Source organism: Hippocampus guttulatus, chromosome 12, assembly GCF_054856545.1.
Source record: "Hippocampus guttulatus isolate MCC_2025c chromosome 12, RoL_Hgut_1.0, whole genome shotgun sequence".
Lineage (NCBI taxonomy): Eukaryota > Metazoa > Chordata > Actinopteri > Syngnathiformes > Syngnathidae > Hippocampus > Hippocampus guttulatus.
The window spans coordinates 10,716,117-10,743,496 of record NC_141272.1 but is presented as its reverse complement, the minus strand read 5'-3'; the positions used below and the strand labels follow the sequence as shown (position 1 = coordinate 10,743,496).

Genomic DNA, 27,380 nt, shown 5'->3' with positions numbered 1-27,380 from the left:
CATTAAAAAACAAAAAGAAAACTGAATCTATAGCTTAAATTTATAAAAATAAAACTATCGCAAAAATGTCCTTTTGTTTTTGTCTTTGTCAATTAATATCATACATGAGCTTCTGCTGTTAGGTCAAAAAATTGTTTCGGAACTCAGGTTTACCTTACTTTATTACACAATTCATAAGGAGCTATTTTTATCTTACATTACATCTTACCTTACATCTTACCAATACTATTAAAAATAAAACTAAAACTAAAGACAACAGAGACTAAACCAAAAAGATTTATTTATTTTTTGATAAAATGGGTCCTTGGTAATTCGAGTACCACGGTTCAAAAAAATGATTGAAGCATTATTTTCTTCCTTGAATACCCACTTATTTACATGTAAAGAAGTCAAGCTAACCGCAGCAACAATTGTTCATGCTATACATGACAGTAACATGCCGCCAACGCGGTAACAAGTCCAACTTCAAATCAAATAAACCTGAGTTACCATGAATGTATGAACAGCAATGTCTAGTTACACTTTTATTTTAAAGTTGTTCCTGGAAGCATTTTGCGACGTAATGGCGTACTCGACTCATTTTCCAGACTGTTTGTCGTTAATTGCTGTTGCAAATTGTTGCGTCTGACGAAAAAATGCAACGTTATCCTGATATAATGTTCAATTGCTAATTGATGGTGCTAAAAATAAAGAAAGAAAGAAAGAAAGAAAATGAATTACACAAACACGGCATGTATTGTACGGCATTAGCGGCCCGAGCAGCGCGAGCGGCACTGGCTGCGCTACATGCGGTAGATGTGCTAGCAGTGTTAGCAGGGCTGGTAGCATTCATGTTAATAGACCGAAAGGACTCTGCACCCTTTGATGCTGACAGAGTGACACCGTTGCCCTTCATTCCGATCACTTTTTAATGAGCCAGGCTTACTGAAGTGTGTTGTTTTAGCCGACAATATTACGACTGTTCTTCTGATATCACTTCATCACATTGACCAAAATCAATGGAAAAAGATTTATCTGCAGTATGTTTCAAGACAAGAAATTAGCGTACAGCTATGCACATGTTTAAATCTATGTATAAAATGTTCATTTTCTCAAAATGGAAACCAGTTGGCTGTTTATTATTAATTGGAAATGTGGGGTGGTTTTTTTTTTTTTTGGCTTCCGTATCTTTAACCAGCAGAAAATATGTGTTTGTATCCGAATACTCGATTATTTGATTCGAATTTTCAGTGGGATATCCGAATACCAAAAGCCTTAGTCAGGACTGACAAACATTCTTGAAAAAGTCAGTAAAACGAATTCAAATTTAACAACAAAAGCAAAAAGAAACGTTCATGACCATTCCCAAAGAATTATAACCCTGCCGAAGAACTATGAGGAACATCTCCTAACCACTATTTCACCGTGCTAAAACCAATAAACACATGTAACAGTAAACCAATCGAAATTGAGTGTGTCAATGAAAAAAACTGATCGAAAGGCATTTTCAAACGTGTTTCACGATCTCCTGTAGGTGTACCTAATGTTGTGGCCACTGAAGCCGGGACAGGACGGTTCACATCTTTTTTTTCTTTGGGGGGGGGGTGACGGAATCTCCCCACTTGTTTGAGTGGTTCACTCCTCCGTCGCCCTTCCTCTCCTTCATTCTTTCGCTCCGGCTGCTCATCAGCATTTGAAAGGCAACTTTGACAGTGAGAAAGAAAAAGTGTGGAGGGAGGGAGGGAGCGAGCGAGCGAGGTAGCTGGCTGGCTTGCTTGGTTGCTTGGTTGGTTGGGGTGTGCGGGGGGGGGGACGAGGAAGGTGGGGGATAAACGAAAAAGCACGCGGCAGGCGGAGAGCGAGAGAGCGCCAGGAAGAGACTGAGGCGAGGGGCTGAACAAGCATGCCTTTTATATGTACTAGGGACTGAGACAGCGAGAGAGGGAGAAGGGAGCAGCTGAAGGCAGAGACAACTGGTGTGTGCACAGCTTTCCCTGGAGGAAGCTTCGGCGAGAGGAGAGGGCTTGATCGAGAGACGGGGACGAGGAGAGAGCGAGAAAGAGGGAGGGAGAGAGAGAGAGAGAGGGTTGAAGAGATTCTCACACTGGCTGTGTCCTAATCCGAGTCCATCTCCTGGAGGCAGCGGAGCAGAGTGTTAGTGAAGTGAGTCTAAGAGGCGAGGAGAGGTACATCAGCTAGCTCATACACACACACACGCACAATACAACACGCACACACAACACAACACGCACACTTGGAGTCCACAATGTTTCCGGCTTTGCTTCTGTGAAAGTGAAAGAGGGAGGCTCAGGACAGACGCTGCCCCGGTCCCGAGCCCATTGGACGCCACACATACACACACACACACATACACACACGCACAAACAGAGTGTTTGTCTGTTGTGTTTAGGATCGACGTGGTGGTGGGGTGGGTTGGGGAGCACCCAGGACAGGGCAGGGCTGGGGCACCGGAGAAGAGGAAGTGAGGGAGACAAAAGTGGATCAGATCACAAGCAGCACATCCAAAGCTGGACATGCCCGTCAGGTGAGTAGATAATGCAAATTGAATCGCGCGCACGCAAGCACGCTTGCTTGGTTTCGACACGCTTTCTATTGGCTGTCTATGCGCACATGTAACTTGGATCAAACAGTGGAAATGTCGTAATTTTTGATTTTCCTTGAAAACTTTTTCTATGAAAGAGCAACTTTCAAAATGTTCACGATGTGACTGTTTTCAATTGATTTAAGAAAACAACAACAAAAAAAGAGAAAAGTCAAAATGCCCTTGAGCTGGTTACTTCCACACACATTCCGCTTGGACTTCCTTCTCCTCCTTTTTAGATCATTTTCGATTGGTGAAGGTTATCCTTGATAATTACGGCTCGCCACTTCCGGTGTGGATGTTTGCATGTGTGATGTATAGCATGCCGGGCAGTGGGTCCGTGTCCGCCTGCAGAGGCAGAATCGGTCACAGATTAGTGGCTCAGGAACGTGGAGAGCCTTCAGGCAGTCTGCAGCAGGTGGTCCGAGCTGGCACAATGATTTTGACGAACGCACAAAGTAAACAGCGTCAAAACACCACTTTGTGGTCCCGTCGCCGCTCCCACGGTGTCTTGCTTTTTTTCTCTCATTGAGGTGGGAAAGGATTTTTGCATTTATGTGCGCACGTCGCTCTGAGGGATTGGTATGCAACAAGCCCATATGTGCTTTCCTTCCATGTTTGCATGCAACTTCTTCTCTGGACGTGCCAAGAAGCTTTTTTTTTTTTTTGGTTTGTTTCTTAGCAGGATGACACATTTCACTCAAGAACTGATATTTGCTGTTCATCCAGGATTTCTTCAGAATTTTCCTCAGTTTCGGTCATGTGAATTCCGAATTCCATCGTGTGAATTGTCAAGTCTTGAAGGAGGTCTGAATTTGAGGCACACCTGCTTGAATGGCAGCTGCCATGCATAAATACGCGCACAACCTAGCAAAATCACAAGCTGCTTTATGAAAAGAATGCAGAAAAAGTTCCCTGCGGAATTTGCATCTTCCAAAAAGAGAGGAATATTTCTCTTTTCACTTTCACGTTGCAGTCATTTGACGCCGGGAGCGGCAATAAAAATGGGATTGCGCCCCTGACGAGAAACAGACCCGCGTCATCACATTTCGTGCATGGGCCCGCCGAGCCTCTGAGCCTTTCCATCCGCTTCAGTCCTGACATGTGCAAGTACATACATATATATATATATATATATATATATATATATATATACGCATATTTATGTATGTGCCTTGCCTGTGACCCACCTTTAGGCCTTTTTTATGAGGCCCCTGCTTCCTCCTCTGGATTCCATCTAAGGCGTCCCGTTCACCGCCAAAAGGCGTGCGACCCTGCCCGGCATCGTTTGGCGGTAGACGAGCAGAAGGGAATTTGAACGCCTTCTCAAGGCGGTGTCGAGAGAAGTCTCATTTTCCCCGCATCAGCACCTCTGTGTGTGTGTTTTTCACGATCACGCTGTGAGCTTTGCATCCTCTATGCCACCATTATAGCAAAAAGCTCTTTTGAGCATAACTAATCACCACACCGCGTGAATTCATGGAGAAAAAGCAATGCGAGAAATAAATGCAGTTCATATTTGATGAGAATTCCAAGGAAACCCCGTAAATTGGCCCGGCCGTCTTCGGGCAGTAGGCGGGGGACACCCTGAACCGGTTGCCAGCCAATCGCGGCCCAATCCAGTCTCTGATACGTAATTTCTGACAGGGACTGATGAAAAATGGAAAGAGGGTGTTTCAAGGTCAAACCATTGGAAACATTTTCAACTGTGCGGGCAGCATTTAAATAACATTTTGACAAGTGCTTATAAGACGTTTACTATTTTTAACAATTAGACATCATAACACAAACACGTTAGTTTCTCCATTCATGGAGACTATGGTCCACAACGGACATTTGAACTACGTTGCTCTCCAAAAGAGGATAACCTGACTATAAAACGGTATCTGAGATGACTCCAAGTGTGGAGGGAGACAAGTTCTCTGGATGCATGATAGATACTCTTTCATTTTGTGGAGACGACGCCTCTAACGACATGATCGTTTCAAAATGTTTTGTGTGTGTGCGCGCGCGCGTGTGTGTGTGTCCGTGGTTTTGTTCCAGGGAGCTCCACGCCTGATTGCTTCCATCTAGTCTGCCTCAATTCTTATAGTTTCCCCATAATCAATTCCCAGTTCGATCGTCAACTTTTCCCCTTTGCCATCACTGGCACGTTTTTATGGCGGCAAAAAAACTAAAACAAAACAACAACAAACGAAATAAAGGCAAACAATTACAAAATATTTGGTGCGATTAGGAGTGTCAGTTATTTTCAATATGGGAAACATAGTTATGGGTTCTGACTGTTCAACCCATAAATGTACAGTACAATCACCTCACCGTATTCTGTGGACGTCATTTTCCCGGAATGTGACTTATTGCTATGAATATTTTTAACAACAAATAGAACCGACTCAAAAAGGCAACCGAAAGCAGTCGAATGACTTGACAGCCTTGCACCGACCTGAAAGCCCAGAAAAGCAACTGATTCATCATGTTCGTCAAACACTAAATATCGCTTTGACGTTTTTGATGAGTGTGCCCGCAATGAAGAACTGACTTCGCACAAGTCAAGTCGTCTGTCTCTGATTGGTTGTTTTTCCTCATGCAAGGTGGCATTCCTGTGCTTCAATTTCGAGGCACAAGACAGCTGGCTGATTTATTATTTTTAACACATCATGTAATACTCTAGTCCAAAAAACTGAACAAATACAACAGAAAGTGTTTTTTCCCTTTTTTTTTTTTAAATTGAAAACTCCTCTTTAAGTCTTACATTCACGCATGATGATTTAGTGCAACTTTTGAGACACATTTTTCTCATTTTGTTGGTTAGATTCCAAACTACATGACCTTTAAATGCTATTTGACTTGTGCAGATGAATTTTAAATGTATTTAAGATTAAGGTGTGACCCGAGGAAAAAGATGCACACCTCTTCCTCTTTCTTATGGTCCTCTCTTCTCCACGCACACACTCTAAGGTGCTCAGTGTCTGCCGTATTGACAGACAGCCGCTCACTTCCTGCCTGTGTGTGTGTGTGTGTGTGTGTGTGTGTGTGTGTGTGTGTGTGTGTGTGTGTGTGTGTGTGCGCGCACGCGCTTGAAGAGCGTTGACAGACTGTGTGTGTGCGTCTGTGACAGAGGGTGTCAGCGCAGTGTCAGGGAGATGTGTTTAGTGTCACACTCGGCTGACCTGATCTCCGCTCGGACTGTCCACTCGGGCCCCGCGGCGGCTCCTTACATAACCCCCGCTGTCATTCACACACCGGCCTTGAGGGATTTACCGGCCATGGCACATACACACCCACACACACACCCACACACACACACACACACACACACACACACACACACACACACACACACTGCACTTTGTCACGTGAGGAATTGCATTTCTAATTTTCATATCTGTCTTGTTGTGGTCTATGTATGATGTGGTAAAGTCACACCACTTTACCGAGAGAGATACCTCATCTCCACTTTTTGGATAAAAGTGTGTGAGAATTTAGTGAGGCTGGTGGATGTTCGGCATCCTCCAGACACCTCCTCAGATTTTTATGAACGCTGACTTTTGCACCTAGCTAATTGATAGGTGCATGTGTGTGTGTGCGTGCGTGCGTGTGGATACGATTGTGACCCTGTGCGCTGCGCTTTGGCCTGTGGTTATTTGGAGGTCAGAACTGATGTGGTCCTCGCCTGCGGGAGTGGATTTTGCTTCTTCAGCCTGATAGAGAGCAAGTCAGTCCATAGTGCAAGTCTCCAGTCAGCAGATATTATGGATGCAGGAGTTCTCTGGGCAAATGATGCCTACTTTGAAAAATCTAAAAGATAAAACATATTCCGTTTGGATTTTTTTTTTCCATTTACCAAATAATGACTTAAATAATCATCTACAATGCAAAGTTGTGCGAATCACATCTAAGTATTATTATCACTTGATGTTGAGAAGGGATTTGGAGGGTGCTTAAATGCCCGTCATATGTGTAAAAAGGGAATACAACTCCGAGTTAATATTTTCTGCCAAGGTGATAAAGTAAACAAATCAATAAGGCAAGAAACGAAGTCGACTTCAGTGGGGGCCCCAAAAAATGTGACGGATATGACGTGATCTGGCCTTGAGTTCGAAACATCCGTTCGATGAATAGTGCGCTCACACACTTGACACACACTCTAAGGAGAGTTGTATCAAAAAGGTCATTTTTAAATCTTGTGGTGTAGAAATGCTGAAATTTAACTAATAAAATAACCCCAAAATATTAGCGACGTGTCAGGATGATGCTGAAATGTATTTTTTAACAATGTGGTAATGTAATTACAAGTGCATTTGTCATCAAATTGTTGTATAAATAACATCCGTATGATTTTCAAGTCGTTGAAACAGCTCCTCTATTGGATCTCATTTGGAGGATGTCGGTGTACCTAATGAAGTGTCTGTGAGTACAATAAAATTTCTACAATGGACTTGCGAGGAATTCCAATGTGAAGCTCTTTTGCCCTGCAGAGATTAAATTGATGTGTGCTTTTCTAATTGGGTCGGCCTTCTTTAACACCCACGACTCAATTCTATCACTTTTAATTGTTTTAACCGATTTTCTTTTTTCAACTCTCGAACAAATCTGCTTGATCCTGCATATTTGGTTTGAGTTGAAAGAGAAGCAACCTGCCGCCTGGATGATGACATTCTCATCTATGGATGAGATGACATTAGGCCACAAAGCCCTGAAGTATAACAGCTCGCATAATAACAGCCAAAGCTCTTCTTGTCTACAAGTCAGCCTGACCTGATCCAGTCGTCATGGGGAATAAAAAGTCTTCATCTTGCCTTTTCAAAGATAATAGTACTCCATTTTGATTGACACTTTCTTCGAGGCAATAATATAACAATATGCTAATTGTTGTGGTTGTCGACGCCATTCTGGGAGGACTCCGGAATGTTTCGGTTTCCTTATGAGAGGGGCAAAATACTGGATGATACCAATAGGACAGTTTTACGTGTACCTAATGAAGGGTGCAGTCGGCAGACAATCATTCCGACGATTCCGTGACATGAAAGCGAGGCTCACCAAAGCTCCTTGTAATAAAAGAGAAGGAGGAGAACTGTATTGATCACCAATCGCGAACATCAGCAACACCCCTCTTATCCCCCCCCCCTCCAACCCCCTCCATCCCAATCTTCATTCCTCCATCATTTCTCTCTGATTTGCCTCACTCCAGCCCCTCCTCTTTGCCCTTCTAATCATTTATTTATCGGCCGTGTCTTTATTCAGTTTTTCGCCAGTTTTCAGGACATTGCGACTCTAAGGAGCGCATCGTTCCTATACTTCAGAACCTCTGTCAAGGCACCCGAGGGCGGGCAGGGTCACTCCGGTCCGATCTAACGGTGTATTGATTCCATTAGATAATTAATGATCCAAGCAAGGGCCAAGGGAGAAGCAAAGAGGGCGGGGAGCACGAGGAGGAGGGGTCGTGGCCAAGGGGCTGCAGAACTGTGGCGGTGCGGCCCTTGAGAGTTGAAGAGAACCTTGGATTGGGAATGATCCTCCAGTCGTCAAGGTCAACCGCAGCGTACGGAGGCAGAATGCGGAGCAAGTGCGAATATGGAATATTAAGGGGTCGGGATGCAGTTTTAGGGCGAAAGGGTGTTGAGGAGAGTGCGGGGGTGGGTCTGTCATGTCCAGCAGCTGTCGATTGATCAGCAGCCGAAAAAAAAAATGTACGTTAGAAACTCTTTTGGCTTCCAAATCCTGAGGTCCAAGCAGGGCCCGTAATGCATGATAAGTAGTTTTTAGCCCTCCAACCAGAATACCAAACTTCATCCCCCCCGACGCTGCAGACACTCAATTATAACTACTCAACAACATGAAAGCAGAGCTGCAAAACCAGCAACATCAAATATTCTGTTCATGTGATTTCCAAGTGTGTTTTGCTCCATCTCCCGTGATATTGAACGTTGACTTTGCCTGAAATATTGACCTCCACAATATCTTCCATATGGCTTTTTTATGTGCACTCGTTTTACCGTCAATTGAGAATAATTATTAAAGACATCACAGTAGACTTGTGCACGCTGAAGAATGACAAGAATAAATGCCTTGTGTCCTTTGGTTGGTAAAAACATTTTCCCATTCTAGTTGGTAGAAGTAGAAAATGTACCACAAATTGCTGTGTGAATGAAAAGGCACACCTTAAATGTACCAGGTTTGCTGTAATTAAAGCATTCAATCGTTTTGGGGAAGAGACGTTTGACAAAGCGCAACCAAAGTGCTCCAAATTTGTCATTTGTCAGGCCACTCCAACACATTTTCAACTGAATTTTGGTCTGGATTCTGACTGGGCTATTGCAAACATTCATTTCATGCTTTTGGCCATGATGAAAGTTGAAATTCAGCTTCAACTTGAAAAGTTCAACCTTGGATTCATCAGACCATGATGGATTTTAGTAGCCCGCTGTTCGAAAACCAAATTAGGGCGCATTGTGATTTCCTAGGAAAGGTTGTGGAAGTGCTCCTTTGAAAATGTAAACACTTGCAGGATTTATAGAAATGGGACAAATACTGTTTGTTGTTTGTACGGCTGTTGTTGTGCCCATTGATCACTCTAGAATCTATTCTAGAGTCTAGATGAAGAGCGGTAATCATAATTAGAGGCGTTTAATACCACTTTTTTTCAGACTGATATCAATACCAGTGTTCAACTCTTGAGTATTCAACGATACTGATACCAAGTATCGATACCACTTGTACTTTTGATACATAAAATTTCCCCCAAAACAATGACAGATCGTTTTAGAGAGTGACCTCTATATCCCAGTATAGATTTTTTTTCCATTAAAACTGCATGATTTATTTTATTTTATTTTATTTTTTAACTTCTGTACATGTACTTACAGAAATTGCATCTTAATGGGCATCTGTCAGAAATGTACGCTATAGTTCCCTATCATAAAACGGCCCCAAGAATACGGCCGATACTGGTCGTGTCAAGTACCGATACCTTGAAATAAGGCTGGGTATCGGCCTGATACCGATACCTGGTAGCGGTACTTGTCCGTCCCTATTAATAACATAATTTAAGGTAGTGTCAGCAAATTGGTTATTTTAGAAGTGTGTATAAAATGTGAGCCCTTTGCTTTAATCAGTACCCAAGATGTAACTCCCTATTTCAAAATGGTTGGAGGGCCCTGGATTAGACAAACAAACATTCACATTCACCCATGGAGAATTTATTGTCTTCATTGAACCTAACATGCATGTTTTTGGAATGTAGGAGAAAGCTGAAGTACCTGTAGAAAATATCGCTGAGTGCCGGAAACACATACAAACTCCACACAAGAAACTGAAATTCAAACACTAAAACTGTTATGCAGACATGGTAACCACGAGGCCACTGTTCATGAAACTACACGATTAAATGTCTCCCACAGACGCAGGTATGGGGTTTTTGTGGCCACTTGCTCCGGGGCACAATTCTATTGTGCCCAACAGGCTAATGAAAAATAAATATGGATGGCAAGATAGGGGATGCGAAACTATGCCCCTGGACCAGGAGATGGCAGGAGGAAGAAGTCAGATGGATGCTTCCAAAAGAAATCAAACGAATAATAGAGCTGGATCAGGTTCCGAAATTATTATTATTATTTTTTTTCCATCCATATCAGTATTTGTAGTTGAGCTTCATTCATGCAGATTTCAATTCAGAACATTCCAAAAGAGATTCTCCCATCCCATCAAAAAAAAAAGAAAGAAAATAACTGATTATTAAATTTTATCATTGAGGAAGTGTAGTCCATTGGCCAGTCCGAGCAAATAATAAACCATCATAATCTACAGTTCACACAAAGGAAGAGATGATTGTCCTCTCTCGCTGTCTTGCGACTGCTCTTCACCTTTGCCTGATGGCAGCGCATTGTCAGTCTTGGCCAGGCTCTGTTCGGGGCCCCAGGGGTTGGGGAGATGAGGCATAAAACAACCATGTCTCCACCTCGGGGAGCCGGTGGCGTGGCAGCGAAGGGCTATTGTCAGTCTGCGTGCTGTTTGACTCAAATGTGTTCATTTGCCTGATGCCGCCGCCTCCCCGCGGGGTGGGCCGGCCCGAGGAGAGGAGGGGCGCGCTAACGAACCTCTGACAGCTGGAGGCCCTAATTAAAACGTCCCTGCAGAAAATAAACAAGAGCCTGAGCCAAAGCGAGAAGCCTACGCGAGGCACGCCTGCGAAAGCTCGCCGCAGTGCCCTCGCCTCTCTCTCGCTGCCGCCACTGTACCAAGAGAGGGCGACTCTATAGGGTCACGCACGCGCATGCACATCACACTTATGAATATGTATCAGTCCCGACAACACATTGGAAACACCTGCGGTCACACATGTACACGTTGATCTCGACAGCTGTTGGCAAAAGACATATTCTACCTGCGACCGCTTCATGAAGTCTCCCCTCCCAAATATTTCCTTTTACGGAATAACACGGCCGCGTAGCAGCAGATTGTACCGCTCTCCAGACGACAGCGCTGACATTCATCCCACTCTGCTGTTCCGTCGGATTAGCAGTCAAAGTGGCCGGCTCCATTTGGGTGAGTGCATTAATGGGCCGCCCAAACCGCCACAAGGTTATGAGACTGATTGAATAATTACCTGCGGAGGCCCTCTGTCCATTACGCCGATGTGACTGCCCGGATAGAATTGGGGAGATGGGAGAGATTGTGCGGGACAGGAAGATGGAGCGAGAGATTAGATAAGCAGAGATAAGGTCAATTAGGAGATAAACAAGATGAAGATTTAATGGGAAAAGTCTGCGCTTGTGTTTGTGAGGTGCTCAAATTAAACTCTCTTCTCTCTGATCTCCCTCTTACAGTACTTGATGAGCGTTTATCCCAGTGAGATAGAGAAGGTGACAAAGGTGAATGTTGTTCGACGGGGAAGCGTTTCCCGCCGCTTGACCCCGACACCTCTCCAGCAAACAGGACGCTCAATGAGAAATAGTCCAATAATCATGGCGACCAACAAGCACAAAAAAAAGCCTTCAAAGTTAGTCAGGACATAATGTAAGAGTCCTCGGAGAGGACTTTATTCTTCAAATAATGCTGATCTCTGCAGTTTAGTTATCACAGTAGTGAACAAAACTAGCACACATCATTAGCAACACATTGTCGGGGTACCTCAGGGTAGATGTTGGGGTTTGGATTATGTCAGTTGATGGGTGTATCCCATATCGGTTGCGCAAAAGCAAAACTGAGACCCTTTGGTTGAAAACCGCCCATCCTCCATCTACAAATAACAGAATTGGTTTTGTCTAACAAATCTGATCAACAAAAGGCACCGGAGTGCTATCAGGTGGCAGAAAATGGTTGACCACGGCTAACCTGAAGTGAAACACGGACTAAAGCTACAAAGTCGTTGTGTTTGCTGTTGGTTTACCAGGTGTACCCCAAAAGTTTTGGAAACTGTGGGTGAAAAGGATAAATGGAGTGGATGTCATTAGCAGTTGTACAGAGAAGATAATCGAGAGATCGTAGCCAAAGATAGTCCCTCAATGACCATGTTTATTATGTCTGAATTTCTATCAATTCTATCTCACTTTGAAGCAATTTTCCTCACGGAACATTTTTCGACTGTCACGTTTGAACCACGGCAGTCGAGGAGAAGGCTAAAATAGCCATCAGGGGCTTTGTACCCTGGTTTCTCAATCGCTCTACTTGGTCAAATGACATGCAAGGGTGTGTTTACTCATGCAGGCATTAGAGCTCACTTGGGCTTTTACAACCTGGAAGTCCATGTGGCATCATGGTGGAAGGATCTATACAATAAAGGCAATAGAATCTGTTTGCAACCGTCCCGACATACGAGAGATCCAAGGTTACAGACAACATGAGGTGAACTCGTCTGCACAGGGATGTGGCAATACTTCGTCACTCTACACAAGACATGTTCCGGCATCATCGTACTTAATGATTTTTATTTGCTTGTTTTATATGTACAGTATATGGCTTCGAAGTTTACTGTTCTAATGACTTTTAAGTTAGTGATAGATTATGGAGCATTCTGATTGACCTTCAAATTCGATATGGCAATTATGTGGTCACCGTAGATATGGAACTCGGTTGTAAACCAAGGACTCACTGACTCGTATAGAGATCAATATGTTTTCCACGCTCAATACAAAGATTCAGCCGTTGTGAAGTTTTGTTCATGGAAGTAGATATTGTTCAATGGTACTATCCTGCAATAGGCCGGCAACCAGTCGCAGGTTTGCCCTGCCTCGTGCCCAAAGTCACCTAAGATAGGCTGGGGATTGGATTAATATTGTGACACACCACCTTTTCTTTCAATCTTTTCTTTCCTGTTCTTTCTTTGAAATAACCCCATTTCCATCAAGCAAAGTCACTCACTTGAGTGCAATCCACATTGCAATCCATTGTAAAGGGTCCAAAATAGCTCCACCTGAACCAGCTGTTGAGATCCTGACCACGGTTGAAGTTAGCCACAATGTTGTTGACATTTTTATCCGTCTTCTACCCACTTAGAGTAGAATTAATTAAATGGGGAAGATAAATGTTGATATGATAAGATGTTGGATGACAGCAGGAAGAAGCCGCGTTATTTGTTTACACTGCATTGTACCGATTACATTTATTGCCGTCTCGTAACATCCTGTGAACTGAACAGGCCTGAGTTATACCACATGGTGGACCTGTGTCTTAAGTCACCCAATTTTGATTGCAGGCTAATGATCTCTGCCACTGACTTTGTTTTTTTAACCCCAAGCCATCACTTGTGGCTTACCACGGTTATAGTTGTAATATCATATACTTGAATTTTCTGTAGGTGTTTCTTTTCTACAAAATGGTATACTGTAACTGTCAAATTGTATACCCTGGTCTGACTTGTATTTTTACGATGTAAATATCATGACATCATACCAGTGAAGCATAGTGTCGCCCATCCATCCATCCATTTTCTATAGTGCTCATCTTCATAAGGGTCGCAGGTGAGCTGCAGCCTCTGCCATCTGGGTTTTGGTGAGAGACAGGTTTAACCCTGGGCTGGCCATCGGCCAATTTTATATCAGATTCCACTCTATTGTCTCAGATATTGCTCTTTGCTTTCATTACCGTTGATTCCCTGCCAACCAATCAGCAGCAAGCATCTAGTTCCACCCCTTAGGTATTCTACCTACAATATGTGGTTGGTACCATGACAATAGCCTGCGAGAAAGCGTGCAGGTTACAGTTTTAAAATATTTTTTTCCACACCCATTTACTTCTAATGATTGGTGGAAACGGTCTAAGTATTCATCTCAGTGTGATGTTGCGACCGCATAGACACTGTGCACACATATGGATCTATGTATGGATTGAAATGAACTAAGGAGACGCGGGGATGTCAAATGAACATTTGGAAGTCAGCCAATGACCCAACGTCCCTGTTCAACAACCAATCCATTTGACTCTGCTGTATTTGAACGCGGTCCAAGAAGTTGTCATGCATATATTTCAGCGTTGGCTAGTGCAGCTCCAGTGACTGTCAATCTCGCGTAGCTGCTCTTACTGTATTGAGCTAATCCAGCTCGGTCACAGTGTAGAGTGAGAACGAGAGAGGGTATCTCAGGCCCAAGGGCATGACACCATGGCGCCCGGGGCCACGTGAGCCCTTTAAATGTCAACACAGCACAAGGGGGGGATGAAGACGGTAACTTGGGATGTAGGAAGTGTGCTGTTATGGGCACAAGGTGGGAGAAAATGCAGTTCATCTTGAAGATGTTTCACGATGGACATGTCTGATTGGGACTTCAGTGAGGCTCATTGTTATCACTGTTTTTTTAAGCTTTGACGTTTTTGGCTGCAGATGAAAATGCATTGCTTGTTCAGAATATTGAATATTCTCTTTGTGGGGGGTCTTCACTGTTCGCCAGTACCATCATACGTTGTTCGAAAGTTTGAAAAATCCTGCAATGAACTAGTACATGCAGCGGCGTACGTGTATTGCAGAATCCTTGATTCTTCAAAACCAATGCTTTTCAGGAAATGACAATGAAGGAAAATCTTCCTTGAGTTACCAGACACCGCATCGTTAGATTAGACCTGCCCAGAGAGTGTCATAGTCAGAAATTAATCTGCACTTAAATGGCTTTCGATTGTATTTTATTTTCACTTGTTTTTGTCCAAAAAAATAAAATAAAATCTGTTTTTTCTTGAAGTGAAGTCAAGAAAAGGTGAACATCACTTGTCAGATGGCTGATGTGTCCAAGGAGTTACGAAATTTTCAAAACTTTAGATTGGGTAATAATTGGTTGGAATAAATACATAAATAAATAAAGACCACATAATGAATTGGGTGGTCGAGTGGTTAGCGAGTCAACCTCACAGTGCAGAGGTCGTGGGTTCGATCCTGGTTCCGGCCTTCCTGTGTGGAGTTTGCATGTTCTCCCTGGGCCTGCGTGGGTTTTCTCCGGGTACTCCGGTTTCCTCCCACATTCCAAAAACATGCATGGCAGGCTGATTGAACACTCAAAACGGTCCTTAGGGGTGAGTGTGAGCGCGGATGGTTGTTTGTCTCTGTGTGCCCTGCGATTGGCTGGCGACCGGTTCAGGGTGTCCCCCGCCTACTGCCCGAAGACAGCTGGGATAGGCTCCAGCACCCCAGCAACCCTTGTGAGTGTGAATGAATGAGTTATTGTTGATAGAATGAAATTGTCCATCTTTGGGTATACGAGCTTTCTGCCCAACAGCCACTGTGTGGTCATTCTGCACAAGAAAGCGCACTCACTTAACATCGGGATGACTGTTTTTGACTTGATTTTTTTCCCCCATCAACCTTCCCCCGATCTCAAAATTCCTTCATCAAAAATGAATAATAAATCATCTCCTTTTCAGGAAATCCAGATCCGAGTCTATAAGATCGCCTGCCAATCAGAGCCTTCGTTAAGAGCGGTGTGGGCGCCAGAGTGGGGGAAGGATGGCCACCATGCCGTTTGTCAGTGAGGGGAAGTGTGTTAGCGTGGAGTGGGATTTCCTGCAAGGACTTCTGGCCAAGCCTCCTACACTGCCCTGGTGAGACAACACATGCACACACACACACACATGCGCACACACACACACACACACACACACACACTGGTTGATACCATTTAAGCTTTGGCGCATGTCTATGAATTCATCTGCACAAGGTGAAATGGACTCACTGACACGTGGAAAACAAACTATATTGATGCAACACAATCTAGAGAAGACAACATGTAGTGTTGCTCACCTGCCAATCGCGCGCCCGTGCCGCCAATCTCCACCCCTTTGGTAAGAGATTAAGTAAATTTGGCAGGAATTATTAATGGGCAGTCAGTTACGGGCGGATATAAAAACTAAGCAGAATCAATGTGTGTGTATCGATTGTTCTCTGTGTCTGGGGGTCGTGGCTGTATAATAATGAGATGTTACAGGGGCTGACATACACGAACACACGATTTATACCTATTAGACAATAGCAAGGAGAAATGCAATCACCGTCACTCTGTCGCGGTACAAACAAACACAATGTGCAGCACACACGCACTTGCAGGGGGGATAAGAATCAACACCGGTGAGGGACGTGAGCTCACCACGCACTTGCGTGCACACACTTTAGACCCGTGCACAACGGCGACACAAATTGTGAAGTGGCGGTGACAACATAATTCCAGCGCTCAGGCCTCATTGTGGAGAGTCAATATCCAATCAGAGAGACAGGCTACCTGAGCCCGGCCCCGCCGACATCCCCCTCACCCTTTCAGTCACTGCGCCCCTCCCTCTCCTATTGATCCCTCAATCAAGGTCCCCGGCTCACAAGCCCGGGACCAGATGAGAGCGAGCCAGAGTGGGAGGGAAAGTGAGGTGTGTGTGTGTGCGTCAGTGAGCACGTACGGATTTGGAAGCGAATGGCATTATTAGGACTGTGCTGTGGTAGACAGAAGAAAAGAGTTTGTCTGTAATTACCAGGCCAATCTGCTGGAGATGGCTCACAATACAGATTGTTTCACTTGAATTGCAGCATAGCCATTACCATTCCACGTATTTACGAGATGAGCTTTCGGATTGACGCGGAGGCCCGTCTCTCGTTTATCCTGAGTGCGGTTCCATCAACAGGTGCTCAGCACACGTGTTTTTTTTTTTTTTGTTTTTGTTTTTTTTTGCCTTGTGTGTTTTCATGGGGAACGCTTGCCGCACACCGAGTGACGTGACCGAGTGAGCGAGTGTCAACCACCGGTTTTGCAGATGTAACGGCCAATCAAGATTGCTATGTCGTATGGCAGGAGAGCTTTCACAACAAAAATTACGTTTACAGGTGTGACACAGGATCCAGTTTATATTTCTATTCGGGGTACAAGTATATTAAAAACTGATTTAAATCGCAACATTGGTTTTGATCCAAAAGATGTGACAGCATCAGTACACGCCCTAATAAATGGGTGTCAATACAGCTTTAACCACTCAGAAACCAATCCAAAAGTTACGGTACAAATCGGGAAAAATCAGTTTGATGTTGCTGATCATTTGCTGTTTCTCGTAATTGAATTAACATGAATAATTTGGGATTTGGAGAGCTTCTACGTGTTCTTAAGAGAATATGACAAAAGCTACAAATACACTTCTTCATCTTTGACAAATCATTTTGAAAGAAATGTGCATCTCTTCACAAAAGACGGTGAGATGAGATTCTCGATACATGTGGTACGGTACGATTCAATGATATTACGATTTGGTTCAATTCAGCGGGATTACGAGTTGATTTGATGTGGTTCAACTGTCGCTTTTGTCTTGTTTATTCATATCCAACACGTAAAAACTCTCCAAAGCCCAAACGATCCAAGTTAATTAAATTCAAAGAAAGCAATGTCAAATATCTATCTGGTGTACACTGCTCAGTAAAGACAATTCGACACATATCTGGAGACGAGGGTTGCAATACGATTCAAGGATGCAACCATTCGGAAATCCAGGGATTAGATTCGAATCGTTTTTGTCACACCCCTCGCAATACTCATTTATATTTATAATTTCAGAAGTACCTGTGGCTAAATAGTGAAGTTTGGAGAGTCTAAGCCAGGGGTGGGCAATTATTTTCCCGGGGGGGCCAAATGAGAAGCAGAAGATATTGTGGAGGGCCGGGCCAAAAGTTAGAAATAGAAAATAAAGAAGATAGCACAATGTCTTTGTATGCCAGTAATAATATAACATTCCCCTCCACCATCACACTCAGCACTGGTTCTCCACTAGGATCTGTACTGAGCCCCCTGTTGTTCACGCTCTACACATTTGACTGCTCTCCGACTCTTATTAGCGGTCCAGTTTGCGGAACGTTTTTAACATGATAACAATCAAACCATTCTAGGAAATGTTCATTTACTCGAGCCACAAGCAATTCACTCTGAGCATGGAAATTGCCAGAATCGGACTGAGTAAGAATCGCTTCCTTGTTTTTCAAAGTCTCGTAGATTTAAGTCTTTCCGACTCCAGGCGTCTCCTGAATGTTTCGTACTTTGTTACCCGCTTCGTTTAATCAGATACATATCACTTTCCCTTCCATGGTCATTACTCTCTCCCTCTTTCTTCGTCTTCCCCTCCCTCCCTGTGCTCTGCAACTTGAAGTAACTGCGCCACCTGGTGTTGAAATACCTGTCATTACAAGTACAAACGAAATGAATGCAATCAAACCTTAATTGCGCACCAATCTTCAGCGGGCCGGATTAAAAAGACCAACGGGCCGGATCCCTGTGTGGAGTTGGCATGTTCTGCGTGGGTTTTCTCTGGGTACTCCGGTTTCCTCCCACATTCCAAAAACATGAATGGCAGGCTGATTGAACACTCTAAATTGTCCTGAGGTGTGAGTTTGAGCGTGGATGGTTGTTCGTCTCTGTGTGCCCTGCGGTTCAGGGTGTCCCCCGCCTCGTGTCGGAAGGCGGGGGACACCCTGAATGATTAGTTCATTCTAAACAAAACACCATCATCAGTTTTCAGAGGGTGTTCATAGTTTTCCAATCACATTTTCTCAGTTGTTTAATTTTACTTCTCTTTACTAAAAAATGTACAGGTTATGTCATAACTCTGGTGGAAGAGGTTTTGAAATGGTTTATTTTGTTTGTTTGTTTGAGGGTTGTTTTTTTTACAGGGGTGTGTAGACTATCTCTGTATCACTGAGCTGCACACGTTTTTGGGTTTTTTTTTGCACTCTGTGTTTTCAACTCTTTCGTCTCTTCCATTCTCCTACCTCCCACGATGTAGTCTTCAGAACCTACGCAAGGAGAAGTCGCGCAATGCAGCCCGGTCGAGACGCGGGAAGGAGAACTTCGAGTTCTTTGAGTTGGCCAAGATGCTGCCCCTGCCCGGCGCCATCACCAGCCAGCTGGACAAGGCCTCGGTCATCCGGCTGACCATCAGTTACCTACACATGCGCGCCTTTGCCAGCCAGGGGGACCCGCCCTGGAGCCCCCTGCTGGAGGGAGACAGCAACTGCAGCAAAGGTAGGAAACCGTTGTTTTCAAATTGTGGCTTCTCCTTGGTCACCGTTTTGGTTGATTGACAGCAGCACGGATGGAATGCATTTAGAATAGATTGTTTATCGCGTCGTCAGAGAGACTTATGTATTGGATCTCATTTGTCTGCGTACCTCATGTCGTGGCTAGCCACATGATTGCCGAGTGTGACAAAGCATCTGTTCTGCCCCGCCAACAGAAGGATTTGGACCGGGATCATTTTCAGTCATCTGTTTCCCTACACCATTAATATTGTTTTGCATTTCAGCACACACACACACACACACACACACACGCTCATTCACAAGCCTGTAAAACACGCACGTGCATATGCATTTTAATCACACAAAGACTTTCCATAGGCGTCCTCCTATCTGTTTGCGTGCGGCACGGCACACAAAGAAAGGGGAGACTATTGGTGCGTTTTGTAATTACAGGAATTAACTGTATAACAAGGACAGCGTAATTACACAGCCTGTCTAATTGCTAGTATTACTGAGGGGAAACCGTGCAGATACAATACAATTAGAGGTGTGTGTTTTCGTGTGTGTCTTTGTGTGTGTGACTTTTTCTTGTCTAATTTGGGGGGAAAAAAATATGTTGGCAAAACAAAATAAAAAATGAAACGAAAATCCCGATGCTAATTGCATGCATGTTTTTTGCTCTGTGTGTGTGTGTGTGTGTGTGTGTGTGTGTGCGTGTGCGTGTGCGTGTGCGTGTGCGTGTGTGTGTGTGTGTGTGCGTGAGACCAAACCACAATAAGATCAGCGCGTGTTCCAGATAAGACATAATGGCTTGAACAGTGTAATAAGTTTGGTCGGGTATGGATGCTTGTGTCAATACGCCGGCTGTGTTAAAGGGGCTCTTGAGGCTCGAAGGATTGATCGGCCGGCCCGGGAAAGGACACTTTGAGACAAGACTACCTTCATGTCCACGTTGCATTTATTTGCAGTTTCTTCACAGTTGAAAAGCCAAACTATTCACAGTATTGACTTTATATGATCAAGTACTTTCAGACTTTCCCTTAAGGCAACTGTGATGATCATAAATAATATTCACATTGCACACATGATTCAATTTCAGCATGCGTGTTGACGCTGTTCAGTGTCAACCGTGTAGTTCATATTTGTGTGTTCTTTTTGTTTGCTTTTTTAAACACAACTATCAATTATTTAGTAGCAGAAGTTGACATCTGGATGTCTTTGTGTTTTACGCATCTAAGCAAAATTTGTTCTTTCTCAACTGAAAACTCTTCTGAATTGAAGTAAAATAACTGCCGTCAGTGTCGTATTAAAACATGCTGTCATTTGTTGTTCAGCTGTACTATTTTGACCGCTCATCGATCGAAAAAAAAGTAAGAAAGTGGACTTACGAGTTTGTTGTACGATAGCGATGATGTCCGTGTTCTAGCAAGAAATCGGTCGGGTTTCATGCAAGCAGAAGAAGTTCTCATGTTGGCCACTGTAAAGTGGGCACTTGGAGACTGCCATCCGCCCCCTGATCATGTCTCTGTTGATTTAAGATCTGTGATATGCATTCAATGAATTGAGCTGTTCAATGATTCCGAGGGTTTGATACGGTTTCATCTATCACACATATCAGCTGAGCGCAGAATGTGGAGGCCTGCGCTTCGATTAACATCCACCATCGCGTTACACTGGTTGTGCCACAACTTAGACCTGCTTAGCATTTATCTGAGGTCAAGTCTACTTTCAGTCACCAATTTGTCCAGGTTCGGCGGGGGCATGTAATAGAAAACCCCCTCAAAATTATGGAAATAGTTCCTATACGAGACATAATTTTGGTTTGACGAACCTATACGCTAAATTCTCGCGACAACCCCATGTTCAGGCTGGTTAGAATGATGCAAAATTTCCTTTTTTTTGTGCTTTGGGACTCAGAGGTAGCAGGTGGCCATGTTGGTAAATACAAGTAAAGTTTTTTTTTTTGTGTTGAGTCAGTGTACAGATCAGGAGGCGGGGCAGGGCGGGGATGCTAGCCAATAAAAGACGACTCACTAATCTGAGACGGCAAGTTGAAAGTGCACACATTTACTTCATATTGAAGCAATCTTGGCTTCAGCTGCAAGCTTTATACTGTTGAAAATTACCATCAGGAACATTACAGCCCAAAATAAAGGAGGAGCTAGACTCAGACTACAAACAATTACCGGTATACTGTTTCCAACGTTGGGAATAGACTTGCATGCTCGTATTAGATTCATTCTTTTGAATTTCGGTCTGCCGAAATGTATATATCGTGGTTTTCTTATTATACCTAATGGCAAGGTACTTACTGTATACCGACGTGAAAAAATGTTCAATATTATTTTTGTTTCTTTTAGACGGTAGACATCAGGCTACACACTCACGCTGAAAATGTCATGCTAATTTGGACATCAGCTTGAACATACCTACCCACAATGCAATGGCCGAGTTTTAAGTGTGATGCATGACTTTAATTCCATAAGCGGAATGTGGCCGGAACGCGTGTGAATGGAGAAGAACGATGAGGGGATGGGACAAACGAAGAAAAAGGAAAAGTGCAAAGAGAGAGAGAGAGAGTCTGGCTTGGTTGAGTTCACATTCCTTCACGATCCCCCTTTTCCAACGGTTTTGGAATGGGCGAGATGCAGAAAAGGGAAGGAAGGAAGGAAAGAAGGAAGGAAGGAAGCTAGAGGAAGAGTGGGGTGGGGCCGCTGTGGCTTTTGTCTGCTTCCCACGTTTCAAAGCCAGTCTTGAAAAATGAATAGACAGAGCAAAATCAATTGCATGACCTTCACAGAGGGAGAGAGGGAGTGAGATTGAGAGAGCAGCGCATGAGGGAGGGGGGGGGGCAACAGAGGGAAGGAAGTGATGGACAAAAGGAAGGAAGGAAGGAAGGAAAGAAGTTAGGAAGGAAGCAAATGAAAAGGAATGTGTTCATTCTTCCTTCTTGGGCATTTGTCTTGACGCGTGTCTCTTTGATCAACTGTTCCCTTGCCACTGTTGCCGTAAACAGTAAGCGGACCCGCTCAATCGAAGGAGATCCACTACAATTAAAAGCCTACCTTCACAAATGGAAGTTTTTAACTCTTATTTCTGGTTAGTCCCACAATACGTGTCGTGTAGCTTTTACACTTTGTACTGGAGCAGAACTGCACTCTGTGACACTGAGCGATAGTTCTATGATTCGGTTCTCTCATTTGGGAGCCTGTGACGAATGAAAACGGTCCATTTTTATGTTTTAGTCCACGAGTTACTGGAATTGGACTATAAGAAGCTTATTTTAGTGAGCAAATGTTCTTTTAACGTTCTGTTAACGTGGCGCTGATCTTTAGTCTACATTGACATTGATTGATTCGCCTATTTTATAACGTCAGTCTACGGAGAGCTCATCTGCATAATATTGTCTCACCCGTCTTTGAAGCCCCATGCTAGTGTTTTATCATTTTCATTTGCATTTAGCAATATTTTCGAAAGGGATTTTTGTGTTGTTGAAAAACAACTCAACTGGAAAATGTGACAAGTATGTTCTTAATTGAAAAAGGCTCTCAATTCTTTTTCCCACCTGACTTCGAGCAAGATGCGGGTTGCATCCTGGACTGGTTGCCGGTCAAACAAGCCTTCACAGACATACCGGTAATCAAACCTGCACGGAAACCTTTGAGTCTTCAGTTAACCCAAGGCCAACGCACACCAAGCGACACAGGCTAATGTGATTGAATTGGACCATCGTGGAAAAAAATTACAGTTGGTGATTTTTCACCAGACACCATGTGATTGTGAACCATTACCGATACACTGCAATGGAAAAAACAGCAACCCTTTATCGGGTTTGAGGCTCCACATACAGTAAATCATTTTTAATTGAACCACAAAAACTAGTCAAGGAAAAAACGGATTGCGAAAAAATCGTTAAGTCTATAAAACGAGGCTTCTAAATCCTGAAAATCAGGCTATTGCCCCCGTTCTTGTCAGCGCTGAATGCGCTAAAACCACGCCCCTCGCATCCGTCTCATGCAAACACATTACTACTGTTTGAGCAGTGAAAATATATCCACTTAAAGACTCCAGTTGGTGGAACACATACGACCAGGTCATCGCCGGGCTTTTCCACGCTGTGACAACAAGGCGCTCTAAAGCACCAATGCCCAGGTCCACGCACTGGCTGTTGTCTTTTTTTTTTTTTTGGGTGTGGTTTTTTTCCTCTCTTTGCTTTTCCGTCTTTCTATGTGTGATGTGTGTGCACTTACTGCTGACAACGAGGCACTCTAAATCAGCCATGCCAGTGGACTAGCAGAAGGAAAGATTTTTGGCAGAGTGCAATTGCGCAATTATTTAGTTGATTAATCATATTTTTTTAAAAACATTAAATTTTCATCCCTGTGTTTGAAACCAGGACATTATTTCAAATTGACAGTGCACAGAAGATCCCAAAAGAATTAATTATGATTAATTGTCTGGTTTGGTCTGTAGCATGACAGAAAATTGGCAATAATGTTGATCATTGTTTTCCACAGTAAAATCAGACGTTTGCAAACATCTTATTTTGGGGAAAAAACACAAACATACAGGTAATCAGTCTGCTTTCACGGAGGAGTCATTGTATGAAACAAATTATCTAAACGATTAATCGATTATCAAAATAATCCATTGTTTATTGGATGATTGAGCTATAATTGCACCTCTACTTGGCAGGGTTTTAAAAGCTAAATATGACCGACCAAGAAAAGTAACCTGGAATCTCTCCGTAAAACCAAAAGTTGAAGTTGTTGTGCAATTTCAGATGAACTGTTGTGGGCAACGTTTTGCGCAGTCTTTGTGAGAACAAGCGCAAATCTGTCCTCAGTAACCTGATGCTTCGCAAGTGCTGCACCCAAATCAAAAGGTCTCAACTGCTCATAAAGCAGTCATGATTGCCGCATTAAAGTCTTTCATTACAAATGTGTCGCAAGTTGACAGGTGCAACACGGCAGCTGGCGCCCCTCCCCCCCCTCCCATCTTTTACAAGGTATTGAACAATGACAAGTGGGCTCCGGCCTCAAGTGTTTTACTGTCTCTGTTAGTGAGGTCAAACACACCTCTCGCCCGCCGAGCGCCACTGACATTGACTTTCACACTGCTCACAGTCGCTCTCTCTCCCTCCTTGCCTGCTTGCCGTCACCCCCTACAACCCCCCCCCCCCCCCCCACACACACACCCGCATCTGCCACCACCTCTAATTCACGGCGTTAAAAGCAGCCGGGGCTTTTAAGGCAAGTTAATTGCACTCAAATTATGTTCGACCACGAAAAGAGTGAGGGAATGACAGCGCAGAGACGGTGGGATGGAGAGAGAAGATAATTGTGCCGGAGTGGGAGGCGGCAATTAGGGTCACCCTTTCTTTATCTGCGCCAGTGTCAAGTTGATGAAACATCACAATCGGATGCGAGTAAACAACTTGGCGGTTGAACAGACTCTGTGTTTTGAAAAGGGTGCGAGCGCTGAACTTGAGAGAAAATGACAGATGAGGAGACAGTGGATGGAGAAAACTGCACTGACTGTTATCGGGTTACCATGGAAACGGGTTAAAAAGGTTGACCTGTGGGGGAGGTGCCTCCCTGTGTGTGTGTGTGTGTGTGTGTGTGTGTGTGTGTGTGTGTGTGTGTGTGTGTGTGTGTGTGTGTGCGTGCGTGCGCGTGTGCCATTAGTCATGAACTTAACTGGGACTAAATTATGTATTAGACAGACGTATAATGAAAATCATTAAAATGAAATTTCTGTCTTTTCTCCCTGCCGAGAGCCGGGGAGACCCGGAGAATTGACCTGCGAGTCAGACCATAATTAACGTGTGCAATGGCGCCCTGTCCCGCTTTTTCTTATTCCCACAATGAAATTAAGCCTTGCAGCAGAGTCCCAGCCGGCCATTCAAACACGAGTGTGTCGGAGAGCGATGAGCAAAGATCACACGAGCTCACACGTCGATGCTCGCACGAGAAGTCTTAGCTAGTGAACACTTCCTGTGTGGAGTTTGAATGTTCTCCCTGTGCCTGTGTGGGTTTTCTCCGGGTACTGCCGTTTCCTCCCGCATTCCAAAAACATGCACTCTAAATTGTCCTGTCTGACTGAGTGGCTTAATGCGGGTAACAGCTAACTTTAGACAATAGTATTGGGGTTGAGATCCTGGGAAGAGCGGATGGCTTACCCGAATTGGGGGGGGGGGGGGTTGTGTCAGGAAGAAGTTCTGTGGTAAAACTGTGCTTGACATATCATGCGAGTGACTTTCTGGGGCGACTCCTCACATGTAAAAGTTGCTTCTCCTTTGTGGAAAATTAGGGTACTGTAATAAAATGAGTTTTTTTCTAAACCACAGCAAAACTGATAACCTGGTAAGACATTTCTTGGTAGCTCTAATTCATCAGTGTGGAAAGTGTTTACCCCGTGTTGAATTAAAATATTGACCCAATGTGCTGGGTCAAATTCTCAACCCAAAGTGATGGGTGTAAACGAGCCAGAATGGCTTTTTTGGACCCAGCACTGGGTTAGCTGTTACACCCAATTTGGGTTCATTTGGATCTCACAGCTTTAAGGGTGAAAGTATTGGAAGTAAAAATGTTGCACTTTTGATTAGGATTTTAATTTATTTTTTTTGTTTGCTTCAGTTGTGAATGAACATTCTTTCACTTAGTTCAGGGAATTGTATATAGATAAGACATTTTATTCTGTAAATGTTGACCCACTGAGCAGTTTGTTTATCACCCGCTCATCATCAAAGTCACTGAATCATCTACCCGCATGTGAAGTAGAAGTTCACACACAACTGCGCCATAGAAGGATCTTTGTTCTCAGAGTGAGATACCGACACTTCTGTGGGACCCTCTCTTCACATGTGCGCACGATTGTGGAAATACACACACACACACACACACACACACACAGCATGTCCAGTGTTTTGGTTTCCTGGCCACCCTATTGTACCCTGGCAGTCTTTAATAAATGGCCCTCTGTGTATTTGTGAGTGTGAGTTTAAACTCATCCATCAGACCCCCACCACCTCCGCTCTAGTCCACCTCACCGCCAGACCCCCCCCCCCCTTCTCCCCCAGCTTCATGTCACATCAAGCGTTTCCTCTGCCATGTTGACACTAGTCAGCACTACTGATCACCCGCCATCACCTTCACTCCTCCTGGGACCTGACGCATGACACACACACATGCTGCGCGTCTATGTGTGACCTTTTAGATTGCTGTGATATGATGGGTGCTGCTTCCTCCACACTCTCCATCATGGCTGCCCACCCGCCACACACACACACACACACACTCTGACTGAGACACCCCCGCCTCCCTCCGTCCCTTCCAGGCACTGACTGGCTGGCTGAAGGGTCCCAGCACCAGACCCTCTTTCACAGTCCTGAATGGACTTGCCTTATTTATATTCACACAGTCACACAGGGGGGACCCCAATCTCACAATGCCACTGTGGCTTTGTCCGGCAACTCTGTATTTATGTGTGTGTGTGTGTGTGTGTGTGTGTGTGTGTGTGTGCGTGTGCGTGTGTGTGTGAGTGTGTGTGTGTGTTTTAGACAGGATAGGCTTCCGTGTGTTTTGTGCATGAGAAATCATTGCCGCGTGTATTCTTGAAGTGTGTGTGTGTGTGTGTGTGTGTGTGTGTGTGTGTGTCTATAACTCTAATGGAATGCCTCCCTCTTCTATTCACTGAACTCACATCACAAGCAAGCAGCTGGTTAATATATTAATAAATGTCTGTGTGTATGTGAGTGTGTGCGTGTGTGTGTGTGTGTGCGCGCGTGCGTGTGTGTGTGTGTGTGTGTGTGTTCCTCTCCCCCATGTTCAGTTGTAACCCAGAGCAGCGCTTTCGTTTTCCTGTCATAACGTGTATTGATTTCCTTCAGCCTTGCAGTGACACACATATCTAAACTAAACATATACCGTAAACACACACACACACACACACAGACGCACACACGCAATCTCAGCCCCCCCCACACACACACACAATCGCACACACACACACACACACACATGTAGGTGTCCTATGATTCCTAAAGTCATGCGCAAACTCAAATGCTCCAACGCATTACGCCCATATACACACAAATACACGCGCAGAGAGGGAAGACTGTTCAAAAGCAGCCCTGTTGAAGTGAGATTAGTTCCCCCACATACGGTCTCTACACACTCGCAGGTGTACTACCCGTACCCCCTCCCCGGCCCTTCACCCAGCCCCTTATTCCCTCCCACCCCCAACATAAAACAGTAAATTCGGCTGATTGGTGAATTAATCTTGCACGTCACCAAGGGCCCCTCGCGCCCCGCGTTGGCTTGGAAGCAAGTGATCACTCTC

The 27,380-nt window shown here is 44.3% G+C and overlaps 1 protein-coding gene across 2 annotated transcripts in view; it reads left to right on the top strand.

Moving 5' to 3' along the window:
• The first annotated feature begins 2,423 nt into the window (after positions 1–2,423).
• The window catches only part of npas1 (neuronal PAS domain protein 1), a 50,551-nt gene continuing 25,594 nt past the window's right edge, over positions 2,424–27,380 (top strand). For both annotated transcript variants that reach the window (XM_086126236.1, XM_086126235.1), the window contains exons 1-3: positions 2,424–2,524; positions 15,425–15,601; positions 18,803–19,041. In XM_086126236.1, coding sequence (XP_085982362.1) covers positions 15,507–15,601; positions 18,803–19,041 — 334 coding nt within the window. In that variant the 5' untranslated portion in view covers positions 2,424–2,524; positions 15,425–15,506. The remainder of the gene's footprint in view (positions 2,525–15,424; positions 15,602–18,802; positions 19,042–27,380) is intronic.